Below are 16,232 nucleotides of genomic sequence, written 5' to 3'. Positions count from 1 at the left end.
ATTCTCTCGCGAATATTCTAACATCTGCATAAAAAACAATACGCGCATTTTTCCAAACAAGAGATGTGTTTCCATCAAAATTGACTTGTTGCAGATAAAACGGCTGTGCGTGATGACATAGTGCCCATAATATAACTTTTGCCGTTAAATTCCCATGTACGCTACGGAATAAAAAAACAACAAGTTAAATTGGTTTCCATGGCATTTTCAACTCAACTGGTGGTTCATGGAAAGTACTCCGTTTCTTTTTGTGATAAGGGTAGCCCACCATGGCTTGGCGCTGTTTACAGTCATTACGAGGGGAAGTGTCCCATCCCTCTGCCTAATTAACAAGGGACAAACCACTTACTCAGAGAAGCCTTCTGAGTGGCTGAAACCCCTGTCAATCATATGGTGGTCCTGCGGAGTTCCATTGAGGAACCAGAGTCAACCCAGAAGTCGGAAAGTTACATTTCACCAATGCGTCAAAATCTGGTACCGGTCAACTGAAGAGTGAACTATAGTCATAACTTCATCAACTAGAGTTACGTTATAACGTTACCGTTTTCCACGACGGTTGTGATTTCTATGGTACTTCGTTCTCTCCTTAAAAATGATTCATTTTCCCGTAAAAGGTCGGCTTCACAGGACCGGATAACTTGCCCGCGGTTTGGCGTTATTCATTTGTAGCTCACGCAGAACCCGTCTCTCGCACGCACCTGAGTCTGAGGACCGTTATGGAGTATTTTTACAAGCTCAACATGTCTTGAAAATGTAAAAATGTTCTTTTTCAACAGCTTGAACAATTTCAAATACATGTTTTTATAAACAAAACAAGTGAAATTGCTGATGGTCAAGGTACAATTTCTCATTTTGGAATTATAGTTCGACAGGTTGTCAAAAAGAAAACTGATGCCGATTTTACTGGGATTAGAAAGAGAGCAGGATTTGACTTTACCGGAACGGATGTCAGACACCCACCGTGCGTGAGACCATCCTCTCCCCGTTTACCTGGTGGTAAGACTGGCTACCCTAAAGCGATGGCGTCCGAGGTGGTCTGCGGGCTGATCTTCAGATTGCTTCTTCCGATATGTTTAGCAACAGGTACGTTTTACACATGAAAAGCTACCGCATCTCTTTGCGCATGAAAAATATACCGCATCTCTTGTGCACTGAATGTGCCATCCAAATAGACATGAAAATAGTCGGGGGGGAAAAAAAACCTCACAGCCATTGCAGATGACAGACTACAATAATACAATAATAATGTATATTAGCCTAATAAAAATAGTTATTATACTTTTATAAAGGAATTAAAATATCTTAAACATTTACAGAAGGCTGATCTGAGTAGTGTGTTGGGATTCTTGTTTTGCCACTAGTATACAGTTCTCTGTGATTTGTACTAACCATGTCTTTTACTGAAATCAATTTATTTAGGGAAAAAGCCTAAAAGATGTGCCCATATTATTTCACACTGGTTGATTGCGCTTCTCATGACCTTTCACCTTTCAGTCGTATTCCAAACCCTATCTGCTCCAAGTTAATATCTGAAATAGCTTGGTTTGTTGATTAGCTGGTCAACAAAATGTGTCTTATTCCATAAAGCGCTTCTCTTCCCATTCACTTCCTGTTTGTTACAGTCGCATTGCCTTTTGTAGCTGGTCTAGCTTCTAAAAAAAAGTAATGCCTTTCTCTTAGGTGGTATTTAAAGTAGGCAACCAAAATGGGTTATAGCCAATTTATTACCCGTCTGGTATTGGGTTATAGCCAATTTATTACCTATTTGGTATTGGGTTATAGCCGATTTATTACCCATTTGGTATTGGGTTATAGCCGATTTATAACCCATTTGGTATTGGGTTATAGCCGATTTATAACCCATTTGGTATTGGGTTATAGCCGATTTATAACCCATTTGGTATTGGGTTATAGCCGATTTATAACCCATTTGGTATTGGGTTATAGCCGATTTATAACCCGTTTGGTATTGGGTTATAGCCGATTTATAACCCGTTTGGTATTGGGTTATAGCCGATTTATAACCCGTTTGGTATTGGGTTATAGCCGATTTATAACCCGTTTGGTATTGGGTTATAGCCGATTTATAACCCATTTGGTATTGGGTTCTAGCCGATTTATAACCCATTTGGTATTGGGTTCTAGCCGATTTATAACCCATTTGGTATTGGGTTATAGCCGATTTATAACCCATTTGGTATTGGGTTATAGCCGATTTATAACCCATTTGGTATTGGGTTATAGCCGATTTATAACCCATTTGGTATTGGGTTATAGCCGATTTATAACCCATTTGGTATTGGGTTATAGCCGATTTATAACCCATTTGGTATTGGGTTATAGCCGATTTATTGCCATGTTTTTGCTTAAAAACATCTTCATGGTGAGAGAAATGCAGATTAGAAGTCACAGCCATCGTTCAGTTTCAAACACTTGAAGCGGGAACATGGATTATTGTATTAGTTTATCACAAGTATAAATTGTATTCACACTTATGTCAAGTGATATGCAGTCATGAAGTCATTCTTCAGCATTGCCTAGGGTGCTATGTGGGTACACAGGTGAACCAGTAACCTGAAAGTTGTCTGGTCCAAGTCACCGAGGCAAAAGACGATTTTCCATTCCAACCAAATGGACAATAACATATCTATCCTATTCTATATTCCATTTCCTGTAAATACATTTGGCCCGCAGCTGAAGGTTTAACTGGCACCAGTTAATGTACTGTACACATTCATGTTAACACAACAGCTTTGTCTACTTATTATTGCTTTGTCAAAACAGAGCTGGTCCTATTCACACCTTTTACACAGCTTCCAGTGACTCAGGTTTGCTGTTTGTGTGTTGCATTGTAGGTAGGCCAAGTCTGCTGTGTGTGTGTGTGTGTATTGTACTGTACAGCAATAGTCTATTCTGTGGTAGGCCACAATGGAAAACGATTAAGACATAACCACTAACAACTGTCCACTAGTACAATGTCTGTCTGTGTCCATATAGGACCACGACCAACCGCTCTTCTGGCTATAACAGCACTGACACGCCAACCAGACCAGGGGCTTTCTATAGACCAGCTCCATCAGTAGAGATGACTGTTCCAAACGGCACCCTATCCCCTATGCAAGTGCACTACTCTTGACCAGAGCCCTATGGAGAAGAGTGTTCCAAACTGCACCCTATCCCCTATGCAAGTGCACTACTCTTGACCAGAGCCCTATGGAGAAGAGTGTTCCAAACTGCACCCTATCCCCTATGCAAGTGCACTACTCTTGACCAGAGCCCTATGGAGAAGAGTGTTCCAAACTGCACCCTATCCCCTCTGCAAGTGCACTTCTCTTGACCAGAGCCCTGTGGATATAGGGCACCATTTTGGGATGCAAGTTTTGGGATGCAAGCCTAAGGACGATAATGCACCTCTTGACAGGCTTGAAGTTGAAACCCCCCTTCTGTCTCTTCCAGAAGCCACGGCGAGGCCACGGCTCGTCTCTGTTAATTGGTGGAAAGTCGTTTTAACAGGATGAATTAATAATGCGGTTGTAGAGGGATGAGAAGAACTGCCTTTCCTGTTATCGTAAACGTACCTTTAATATTTGATGTTTATTCACAAAGTGCCAATGATCAGGAGTCAATCCCAGGAACAGGGACGACTCACAGTAACTGGAAAACTGATAGAGAAGAGACAAAGCAAAGACAAGGGGGTAGCTAATGGAAACATAAACGGGGGGTGTTGGTGTGTGTTGTAATGTGAAGAGATGTTTTAGCCTGTAAAAAAGGGGATTTCCCGAGGATGAGATTTATGTCAATGAAGCTGAACACAATACAACTTTTTTTTTGCCCGAACAATTTGTGATACTCCCTGGTGTTACAACTGTTTGGAGTTACTCCCTAGTGTTCCTCTGGTGTTACAGCAGTATAGAGATACTCCCTGGTGTTACAACAGTATAGAGATACTCCCTAGTGTTCCTCTGGTGTTACAGCAGTATAGAGATACTCCCTAGTGTTCCTCTGGTGTTACAGCAGTATAGAGTTACTCCCTGGTGTTACAGCAGTATAGAGTTACTCCCTGGTGTTACAACAGTATAGAGATACTCCCTGGTGTTACAGCAGTATAGAGATACTTCCTGGTGTTCCTCTGGTGTTACAGCAGTATAGAGTTACTCCCTGGTGTTACAGCAGTATAGTGATACTCCCTAGTGTTACTCCCTGGTGTTACAGCAGTATAGTGATACTCCCTGGTGTTACAACTGTTTGGAGTTACTCCCTAGTGTTCCTCTGGTGTTACAGCAGTATAGAGATACTCCCTGGTGTTACAACAGTATAGAGATACTCCCTAGTGTTCCTCTGGTGTTACAGCAGTATAGAGATACTCCCTAGTGTTCCTCTGGTGTTACAGCAGTATAGAGTTACTCCCTGGTGTTACAGCAGTATAGAGTTACTCCCTGGTGTTACAACAGTATAGAGATACTCCCTAGTGTTCCTCTGGTGTTACAACAGTATAGAGATACTCCCTGGTGTTACAGCAGTATAGAGATACTCCCTGGTGTTACAGCAGTATAGAGTTACTCCCTAGTATTCCTCTGGTGTTACAGCAGTATAGAGTTACTCCCTGGTGTTACAGTAGTATAGAGTTGCTCACTGGTGTTACAGCAGTATAGAGTTACTCCCTGGTGTTAAAGCAGTATAGAGGTACTCCCTGGTGTTACAACAGTATAGAGTTACTCCCTAGTATTCCTCTGGTGTTACAGCAGTATAGAGTTACTCCCTAGTGTTCCTCTGGTGTTACAGCAGTATAGAGATACTCCCTGGTGTTACAACAGTATAGAGTTACTCCCTAGTATTCCTCTGGTGTTACAGCAGTATAGAGTTACTCCCTGGTGTTACAACGGTATAGAGATACTCCCTGGTGTTACAACAGTATAGAGGTACTCCCTGGTGTTTCTCTGGTGTTAAAGCAGTATAGTGATACTCCCTGGTGTTGCAGCAGTATAGAGTTACTCCCTGGTGTTAAAGCAGTATAGAGGTACTCCCTGGTGTTCCTCTGGTGTTACAGCAGTATAGAGTTACTCCCTGGTGTTACAGCAGTATGGAGTTACTCCCCAGTGTTCCTCTGGTGTTACAGCAGTATAGAGTTACTCCCTGGTGTTAAAGCAGTATAGAGGTACTCCCTGGTGTTACAACGGTACAGAGATACTCCCTGGTGTTACAATAGTATAGAGTTACTCCCTAGTGTTCCTCTGGTGTTACAGCAGTATAGAGTTACTCCCTAGTGTTTCTCTGGTGTTACAACAGTATAGAGATACTCCCTGGTGGTACAGCAGTATAGAGATACTCCCTGGTGTTACAGCAGTATAGAGATACTCCCTGGTGTTACAACAGTATAGAGTTACGCCCTGGTGTTACAGCTGTATAGAGTTACTCCCTGGTGTTACAACAGTATAGAGTTACTCCCTGGTGTTACAGCAGTATAGAGATACTCCCTGGTGTTACAGCAGTATAGAGTTACTCCCTGGTGTTACAGCAGTATAGAGATACTCCCTGGTGTTACAACAATATAGAGATACTCCCTGGTGTTAAAGCAGTATAGAGGTACTCCCTGGTGTTCCTCTGGTGTTACAGCAGTATAGAGTTACTCCCTGGTGTTACAGCAGTATAGAGTTACTCCCTGGTGTTACAACAGTATAGAGTTACTCCCGGGTGTTACAGCAGTATAGAGATACTCGCTGGTGTTACAACTGTATAGAGATACTCCCTGGTGTTCCTCTGGTGTTACAACAGTATAGAGATACTTCCTAGTGTTCCTCTATTGTTACAGCAGTATAGAGTTACTCCCTGGTGTTACAACAGTAAAGAGTTACTCCCGGTTGTTACAACAGTATAGAGTTACTCCCTGGTGTTACAGCAGTATAGAGTTACTCCCTTGTGTTACAGCAGTATAGAGATACTCCCTGGTGTTACAGCAGTATAGAGATACTCCCTGGTGTTACAACAGTATAGAGTTACTCCCTGGTGTTACAACAGTATAGAGATACTCCCTGGTGTTACAACAGTATAGAGTTACTCCCTAGTGTTCCTCTGGTGTTACAACAGTATAGAGATACTCCCTGGTGTTACAGCAGTGTAGAGATACTCCCTGGTGTTACAACAGTATAGAGATAATCCCTGTTGTTACAGCAGTATAGAGATACTCCCTGGTGTTACAACAGTATAGAGTTACTCCATAGTGTTCCTTTGGTGTTACAACAGTATAGAGTTACTCCCGGGTGTTACAACAGTATAGAGGTACTCCCTGGTGTTACAGCAGTATAGAGTTACTCCCTGGTGTTACAACAGTATAGAGTTACTCCCTAGTGTTCCTCTGGTGTTACAGCAGTATAGAGTTACTCCCTGGTGTTACAACAGTATAGAGTTACTCCCTGGTGTTACAGCAGTATAGAGATACTCCCTGGTGTTAAAGCAGTATAGAGGTACTCTCTGGTGTTACAGCAGTATAGAGTTACTCCCTGGTATTACAACAGTATACTGAGAGTTACAGCAGTATAGAGTTACTCCCTGGTGTTACAACAGTATAGAGTTACTCCCTGGTGTTACAACAGTATAGAGTTACTCCCTGGTGTTACAGCAGTTTAGAGATACTCCCTGGTGTTACAGCAGTATAGAGGTACTCCCTTGTGTTGCTCTGGTGTTACAGCAGTATAGAGTTTCTCCCTGGTGTTACAGCAGTATAGTGATATTCCCTGGTGTTACAACTGTATAGAGTTACTCCCTAGTGTTGCTCTGGTGTTACAGCAGTATAGAGTTTCTCCCTGGTTTTACAACAGTATAGAGTTACTCCCTGGTGTTACAGTTACTCCCTAGTGTTCCTCTGGTGGTACAGCAGTATAGAGATACTCCAGGAAGGGTGGTCATCTGGTGTTACAGCAGTATAGAGTTACTCCCTGGTGTTACAGCAGTATAGTGATACTCCCTAGTGTTACAACAGTATAGAGATACTCCCTGGTATTCCTCTGGTGTTACAGCAGTATAGAGGTACTCCCTGGTGTTACAGCAGTATAGAGTTACTCCCTGGTGTTACAACAGTATAGAGATACCCCCTGGTGTTCCTCTGGTGTTACAACAGTATAGAGTTACTCCCTGGTGTTACAACAGTATAGAGTTACTCCCTGGTGTTCCTCTGGTGTTACAGCAGTATAGAGATACTCCAGGAAGGGTGGTCATCTGGTGTTACAGCAGCATAGAGATACTCCAGGAAGGGTGGTCATCTGCTGTTACAACAGTAAAGTGTTTCCCGCTGTCTCCCTTTACTGCTTGTTAGTGTGTGTGAGGTAGAGAGGCAGAGACAAGTAGAGAGAGGTAGAGATGGTTAGAGGCAGAGGAAGACAACAAGAGAGACAGAGAGAGGTAGAGAGAGGTAGAGGGAGACAGCAAGAGAGGCAGAGAGAGAAATAGAGAGGCAGAGAGAGGCAGAGAAAGGCGGAGAGAGGTGGAGAGAGGTAGAGATAGTTAGAGAGAGGCAGATAGAGGCAGATAAGAGGTAGAGAGAGGTAGAGAGAGGTGGAGAAGAGGTAGAGAGAGGTGGTGAAGAGGTGGAGAGAGGTAGAGAGAGGTAGAGAGAGGTGGTGAAGAGGTGGTGAAGAGGTGGAGAAGAGGTAGAGAGAGGTGGAGAAGAGGTGGAGATAGGTACTGAAGAAGTAGAGATAGGTACTGAAGAGGTAGAGAGAGGTGGAGAAGAGGTAGAGAGAGGTGGAGAAGTGTTAGAGAGAGGTGGTGAAGAGGTGGAGAAGAGGTAGAGAGAGATAGAGAAGAAGTAGAGAGGTAGAGAGAGGTAGAGAGTGATTGAGGTAGAGAAGAAGTAGAGAGAGGTAGAGAGAGATCGAGAAGAGGTGGAGAGAGGTGGAGAGAGGTAGAGAAAGGTAGAGAGCGGTGGAGAGAGTTAGAGAAGAGGTAGAGAGAGGTAGAGAGAGGTGGAGAAGAGGTAGAGAGAGGTGGTGAAGAGGTGGAGAAGAGGTAGAGAGAGGTGGAGAAGAGGTAGAGAGAGGTAGAGAGAGGTAGAGAGAGGTGGTGAAGAGGTGGTGAAGAGGTGGAGAAGAGGTAGAGAGAGGTGGAGAAGAGGTGGAGATAGGTACTGAAGAAGTAGAGATAGGTACTGAAGAGGTAGAGAGAGGTGGAGAAGAGGTAGAGAGAGGTGGAGAAGAGTTAGAGAGAGGTGGTGAAGAGGTGGAGAAGAGGTGGAGAGAGGTGGAGAAGAAGTAGAGAGAGGTAGAGAGAGGTAGAGAGAGGTGGTGAAGAGGTGGTGAAGAGGTGGAGAAGAGGTAGAGAGAGGTGGAGAAGAGGTAGAGAGAGGTGGAGAAGAGGTGGAGAAGAGGTAGAGCGAGGTGGAGAAGAGGTAGAGAGAGGTGAAGAAGAGGTAGAGAGAGGCGGAGAAGAGGTAGAGAGAGGTATAGAGAGGTGGAGAAGAGGTAGAGAGAGGTGGAGAAGAGGTAGAGAGAGGTGAAGAAGAGGTAGAGAGAGGTAGAGAGGTGTAGAAGAGGTACAGAGAGGTGGAGAAGAGGTAGAGAGAGGTGAAGAGGTAGAGAAGAGGTAGAGAGAGGTAGAGAGAGGTGGAGAAGAGGTAGAGAGAGGTGAAGGGGTAGAGAGAGGTGTCTGGCCCTATGACGTTACATGGCGACTGTTTCCTGTTGCCCATCTGACAGCACCTGTAGGAGAGCAAACAGAGGTCTGAATGGAGTAGTGTGTACACAGTGACACAGTCCCCATTACCACACACACTGTCAGACCACAGGATTCTCTACCCCTCTCACTGCCTGTCTGTCTCTGTCTCTGTCTGTCTCTCTCTCTCTCTCTCTCTCTCTCTCTCTCTCTCTGCCCCTCTCTGTCCCTCTCTGTCCCTCTCTGTCCCTCTGTCCCTCTCTGTCTCTCTCTGTCTCTGTCTCTCTCTGTCCCTCTCTGTCTCTCTGTCTCTCTCTTTACTTGTCTATCTCTGTCTCTCTCTGTCACTCTCTGTCCCTCTGTCCCTGTCTGTCTCTCTGTCTCTCTCTGTCTCTGTCTCTCTCTCTCACTCCCTCACTCTCTCTCTCTCTTTTTTTCTCTCTCTCTCTCTCTCTCTCTCTCTCTCTCTCTCTCTCTCTCTCTCTCACTCACTGTCAAGAGAAACTATTTGCTATCCATATCTTCATCCATCTGTCCAGCCTGTGTGACCACCACTATGAGGGTTTAACCCACTGAGAGCAGCACCACTATGAGGGTTTAACCCACTGAGAGCAGCACCACTATGAGGGTTTAACCCACCGAGAGCAGCACCACTATGAGGGTTTAACCCACTGAGAGCAGCACCACTATGAGGGTTTAACCCACCGAGAGCAGCACCACTATGAGGGTTTAACCCACCGAGAGCAGCACCACTATGAGGGTTTAACCCACCGAGAGCAGCACCACTATGAGGGTTTAACCCACTGAGAGCAGCACCACTATGAGGGTTTAACCCACTGAGAGCAGCACCACTATGAGGGTTTAACCCACTGAGAGCAGCACCACTATGAGGGTTTAACCCACTGAGAGCAGCACCACTATGAGGGTTTAACCAACTGAGAGCAGCACCACTATGAGGGTTTAACCCACTGAGAGCAGCACCACTATGAGGGTTTAACCCACCGAGAGCAGCACCACTATGAGGGGTTAAACCACTGAGAGCAGCACCACTATGAGGGTTTAACCCACTGAGAGCAGCACCACTATGAGGGTTTAACCCACTGAGAGCAGCACCACTATGAGGGTTTAACCCACTGAGAGCAGCACCACTATGAGGGTTTAACCCACCGAGAGCAGCACCACTATGAGGGTTTAACCCACTGAGAGCAGCACCACTGAGAGCAGCACCACTGAGAGCGGCTATCTTCCTATCATTTGCTTCCAGTCCCTTACTCTACTGCCTCTCCTTTTTTCTTACACCATTGTATCTGCTGTAGAGGAGACAAAAGGTTTATTCAACTAGTAAATCTCTTCTCTGTAGTGATGTACTGGTATAAGGGTTTCTATTATAGGCCGACAGGTTAGTGGGTCTTCAATTCTCTCTGTTATCTCTGTCTGTCCCCGTCAGCCCAGACCAGAGCTTGGATCTCTGTATCTGTTATTAGGACCTTTTATGTTAGTTAGACTGGCGATCTAAATCAGGTTGAGTTCTATTCCATACTAGATTCAAGGTTGTAAGGTTACTTTGCTGTTTGTGGAAATCCATTATGTGGAACACAACAGTTATTATATCACAGCTCAGTTGGTATAGCAGGGTGCATGCAATGCCAAGGATAGTGGGTTTGATTCCCGGGACCACCGGTACGTAAAAATGTATACAAGCATGACTGTAAGTCGGGTTTGCATGGCCTCAACTCAGGTTGCATGGCCTTAATTTATGTATGGAATGCTATGTGATAAGTATGTGTATAACAGTATATAAAGTATGCTAATGTATTGGCGTGAAGTACTTTAGTAAAAATATATTATATTATTTATCAACTATTTTGTATCTGTACATTACATTACTATTTATATTTTTTGGCAACTTTTACTTTTACTAAAGTTTTTTATAAAGTTACATTTTAACAGGAACATTTTTCAATTCACACATTTATCAAGAGAACATCCCTGGTCATCCCTACCAGCCTCTGATTTGGAGGACTCACTAAACAGAGAACATCCCTGGTCATCCCTACCAGCCTCTGATTTGGAGGACTCACTAAACAGAGAACATCCCTGGTCATCCCTACTGCCTCTGATCTGGAGGACTCACTAAACAGAGAACATTCCTGGTCATCCCTACTGCCTCTGATCTGGAGGACTCACTAAACAGAGAACATCCCTGGTCATCCCTACTGCCTCTGATCTGGAGGACTCACTAAACAGAGAACATCCCTGCTCATCCCTACTGTCAATGATCTGGAGGACTCACTAAACAGAGAACACCCCTGGTCATCCCTACTACCTCTGATCTGGAGGACTCACTAAACAGAGAACATCCCTGGTCATCCCTACTGCCTCTGATCTGGAGGACTCACTAAACAGAGAACGTCCCTGGTCATCCCTTCTGCCTCTGATCTGGAGGACTCACTAAACAGAGAACATCCCTGGTCATCCCTACTGTCTCTGATATGGAGGACTCACTAAACAGAGAACATCCCTGGTCATCCCTACTGCCTCTGATCTAGAGGACTCACTAAACAGAGAACATCCCTGGTCATCCCTACTGCCTCTGATCTGGAGGACTCACTAAACAGAGAACATCCCTGGTCATCCCTACTGCCTCTGATCTGGAAGACTCACTAAACAGAGAACATTCCTGGTAACCCCTACTGCCTCTGATCTGGTGGACTCACTAAACAGAGAACATCCCTGGTCATCCCTACTAGCCTCTGATCTGGAGGACTCACTAAACAGAGAGCATCCCTGGTCATCCCTACTGCCTCTGATCTGGAGGACTCACTCAACAGAGAACATCCCTGGTCATCCCTACTGCCTCTGATCTGGAAGACTCACTAAACAGAGAACATCCCTGGTCATCCTTACAGCCTCTGATCTGGAGGACTCACTAAACAGAGAACATCCCTGGTCATCCCTACTGCCTCTGATCTGGAGGACTCACTAAACAGAGAACATCCCTACTGCCTCTGATCTGGAGGACTCACTAAACAGAGAACATCCCTGGTCATCCCTACTATCTCTGATCTGGAGGACTCACTAAACAGAAAACATCCCTGATAATCCCTACTGCCTCTGATCTGGATGACTCACTAAACAGAGAACATCCCTGGTCATCCCTACTGTCTCTGATCTGGAGGACTCACTAAACAGAGAACATCCCTGGTCATCCCTACTACCTCTGATCTGGAAGACTCACTAAACAGAGAACATCCCTGGTCATCCTTACAGCCTCTGATCTGGAGGACTCACTAAACAGAGAACATCCCTGGTCATCCCTACTGCCTCTGATCTGGAGGACTCACTAAACAGAGAACATCCCTACTGCCTCTGATCTGGAGGACTCACTAAACAGAGAACATCCCTGGTCATCCCTACTATCTCTGATCTGGAGGACTCACTAAACAGAAAACATCCCTGATAATCCCTACTGCCTCTGATCTGGAGGACTCACTAAACAGAGAACATCCCTGGTCATCCCTACTAGCCTCTGATCTGGAGGACTCACTAAACAGAGAACATCCCTGGTCATCCCTACTACCTCTGATCTGGAAGACTCACTAAACAGAGAACATTCCTGGTCATCCCTACTGCCTCTGATCTGGTGGACTCACTAAACAGAGAACATCCCTGGTCATCCCTACTAGCCTCTGATCTGGAGGACTCACTAAACAGAGAACATCCCTGGTCATCCCTACTGCCTCTGATCTGGAGGACTCACTAAACAGAGAACATCCCTGGTCCTCCCTACTGCCTCTGATCTGGAGGACTCACTAAACAGAGAACATCCCTGGTCATCCCTACTGCCTCTGATCTGGAGGACTCACTAAACAGAGAACATCCCTGGTCATCCCTACTGCCTCTGATCTGGAGGACTCACTAAACAGAGAACATCCCTACTGCCTCTGATCTGGAGGACTCACTAAACAGAGAACATCCCTGGTCATCCCTACTGTCTCTGATCTGGAGGACTCACTAAACAGAGAACATCCCTGGTCATCCCTACTGCCTCTGATCTGGAGGACTCACTAAACAGAGAACATCCCTGGTCATCCCTACTGCCTCTGATCTGGAGGACTCACTAAACAGAGAACATCCCTGGTCATCCCTACTGCCTCTGATCTGGAGGACTCACTAAACAGAGAACATCCCTGCTCATCCCTACTGTCTCTGATCTGGAGGACTCACTAAACAGAGAACATCCCTGGTCATCCCTACTGCCTCTGATCTGGAGGACTCATTAAACAGAGAACATCCCTGTTCATCCCTACTGTCTCTGATCTGGAGGACTCACTAAACAGAGAACATCCCTGGTCATCCCTACTGCCTCTGATCTGGAGGACTCACTAAACAGAGAACATCCCTGGTCATCCCTACTGCCTCTGATCTGGAGGACACTCTAAACAGAGAACATCCCTGCTCATCCCTACTGCCTCTGATCTGGAGGACTCACTAAACAGAGAACATCCCTGGTCATCCCTACTGCCTCTGATCTGGAGGACTCACTAAACAGAGAACATCCCTGGTCATCCCTACTGCCTCTGATCTGGAAGACTCACTAAACAGAGAACATTCCTGGTCATCCCTACTGCCTCTGATCTGGTGGACTCACTAAACAGAGAACATCCCTGGTCATCCCTACTAGCCTCTGATCTGGAGGACTCACTAAACAGAGAACATCCCTGGTCATCCCTACTGCCTCTGATCTGGAGGACTCACTAAACAGAGAACATCCCTGGTCATCCCTACTGCCTCTGATCTGGAGGACTCACTAAACAGAGAACATCCCTGGTCATCCTTACTGCCTCTGATCTGGACGACTCACTAAACAGAGAACACCCCTGGTCATCCCTACTGCCTCTTATCTGGAGGACTCACTAAACAGAGAACATCCCTGGTCATCCCTACTATCTCTGATCTGGAGGACTCACTAAACAGAGAACATCCCTGGTCATCCCTACTAGCCTCTGATCTGGAGGACTCACTAACCAGAGAACATCCCTGGTCATCCCTACTACCTCTGATCTGGAAGACTCACTAAACAGAGAACATCCCTGGTCATCCTTACTGCCTCTGATCTGGACGACTCACTAAACAGAGAACACCCCTGGTCATCCCTACTGCCTCTTATCTGGAGGACTCACTAAACAGAGAACATCCCTACTGCCTCTGATCTGGAGGACTCACTAAACAGAGAACATCCCTGGTCATCCCTACTATCTCTGATCTGGAGGACTCACTAAACAGAGAACATCCCTGGTCATCCCTACTAGCCTCTGATCTGGAGGACTCACTAACCAGAGAACATCCCTGGTCATCCCTACTACCTCTGATCTGGAGGACTCACTAAACAGAGAACATCCCTGGTCATCCCTACTACCTCTGATCTGGAGGACTCACTAAACAGAGAACATCCCTGGTCATCCCTACTGTCTCTGATCTGGAGGACTCACTAAACAGAGAACATCCCTGGTCATCCCTACTGCCTCTGATCTGGAGGACTCACTAAACAGAGAACATCCCTGGTCATCCCTACTGCCTCTGATCTGGAGGACACACTAAACAGAGAACATCCCTGCTCATCCCTACTGCCTCTGATCTGGAGGACTCACTAAACAGAGAACATCCCTGGTCATCCCTACTGCCTCTGATCTGGAGGACTCACTAAACAGAGAACATCCCTGTTCATCCCTACTGTCTCTGATCTGGAGGACTCACTAAACAGAAAACATCCCTGGTCATCCCCACTGTCTCTGATCTGGAAGACTCACTAAACAGAGAACATCCCTTGTCATCCCTACTGCCTCTGATCTGGAGGACACACTAAACAGAGAACATCCCTGCTCATCCCTACTGCCTCTGATCTGGAGGACTCACTAAACAGAGAACATCCCTGCTCATCCCTACTGCCTCTGATCTGGAGGACTCACTAAACAGAGAACATCCCTGGTCATCCCTTCTAGCCTCTGATCTGGAGGACTCACTAAACAGAGAACATCCCTGGTCAGCCCTACTGCCTCTGATCTTGAGGACTCACTAAACAGAGAACATCCCTGGTCATCTCTACTGCCTCTGATCTGGAGGACTCACTAAACAGAGAACATCCCTGGTCAGCCCTACTGCCTCTGATCTGGAGGACTCACTAAACAGAGAACATCCCTGTTCATCCCTACTGTCTCTGATCTGGAGGACTCACTAAACAGAAAACATCCCTGGTCATCCCTACTGCCTCTGATCTGGAGGACTCACTAAACAGAGAACATCCCTGGTCATCCCTACTGCCTCTGATCTGGAGGACTCACTAAACAGAGAACATCCCTGGTCATCCCTACTAGCTCTGATCTGGAGGACTCACTAAACAGAGAACATCCCTGGTCATCCTTACTGCCTCTGATCTGGACGACTCACTAAACAGAGAACACCCCTGGTCATCCCTACTGCCTCTGATCTGGAGGACTCACTAAACAGAGAACATCCCTGGTCATCCCTACTAGCCTCTGATCTGGAGGACTCACTAAACAGAGAATATCCCTGGTCATCCCTACTAGCCTCTGATCTGGAGGACTCACTAAACAGAGAATATCCCTGGTCATCCCTACTGCCTCTGATCTGGAGGACTCACTAAACACAAATGCTTTGTTTGTAAATTACGTCTGATTGCTGGAATGTGTCCCTGGCGATCCGTCAATAATAAAAAATAAATAATATAAAATGGTGCCGTCTGGTTTAATATAAGGAATTTGAAATGATTTACACTTTTAATCAAGTATGACAATTTATGACTTTTTGCACCAGTGGTTATAGCATTTCTTTCACATCAATTTAGACAAGTGTGTTTGGGTAAGCGCCATCTAATATTTATATTACACTGTAAATAATACACTGTCTCAGCCCTGTGTATGTGTGAATGGCAGGGTTACACCATAACAACACCCTGTCTCAGCCCTGTGTATGTGTGAATGGCAGGGTTACACCATAACAACACCCTGTCTCAGCCCTGTGTATGTGTGAATGGCAGGGTTACACCATAACAACACCCTGTCTCAGCCCTGTGTATGTGTGAATGGCAGGGTTACACCATAACAACACACTGTCTCAGCCCTGTGTATGTGTGAATGGCAGGGTTACACCATAACAACACACTGTCTCAGCCCTGTGTATGTGTGAATGGCAGGGTTACACCATAACAACACCCTGTCTCAGCCCTGTGTATGTGTGAATGGCAGGGTTACACCATAACAACACCCTGTCTCAGCCCTGTGTATGTGTGAATGGCAGGGTTACACCATAACAACACACTGTCTCAGTGAGTAACACACCGTTTAATCATCCTTCTCACTGTGAGTCAATAGCTTGGTTCATGTCATTTTAATTCCTCCAGTTAAACTCCTCAGATGGGGACTTTAAAGACAGAGTGGCCAGAGGACGGACAGCTCTGTTTTCATCCAGCTGGGTGGTAGAATAGAATAGAAAAAAATATAACAGAATAGAATATGATAGAATATAACAGAATAGAATATGATAGAATAGTATATGATAGAATAGAATAT

The 16,232-nt window shown here is 45.5% G+C and overlaps 1 protein-coding gene across 1 annotated transcript in view; it reads left to right on the top strand.

Moving 5' to 3' along the window:
• Window positions 1–390: 390 nt before the first annotated feature.
• Window positions 391–16,232, top strand: part of LOC110531049 (piezo-type mechanosensitive ion channel component 2) — a 220,057-nt gene continuing 204,215 nt past the window's right edge. Inside the window, exon 1 of the mRNA XM_090182937.1 lies at window positions 391–1,083. Coding sequence (XP_090039063.1) covers window positions 1,020–1,083 — 64 coding nt within the window. The 5' untranslated portion in view covers window positions 391–1,019. The remainder of the gene's footprint in view (window positions 1,084–16,232) is intronic.

Source organism: Oncorhynchus mykiss, chromosome 8, assembly GCF_057628025.1.
Source record: "Oncorhynchus mykiss isolate SJ-2025 chromosome 8, ASM5762802v1, whole genome shotgun sequence".
In the NCBI taxonomy this organism is placed as follows: domain Eukaryota; kingdom Metazoa; phylum Chordata; class Actinopteri; order Salmoniformes; family Salmonidae; genus Oncorhynchus; species Oncorhynchus mykiss.
Note: the sequence above shows the minus strand (reverse complement) of the source record. Positions and strands in the feature narration are given on the sequence as shown.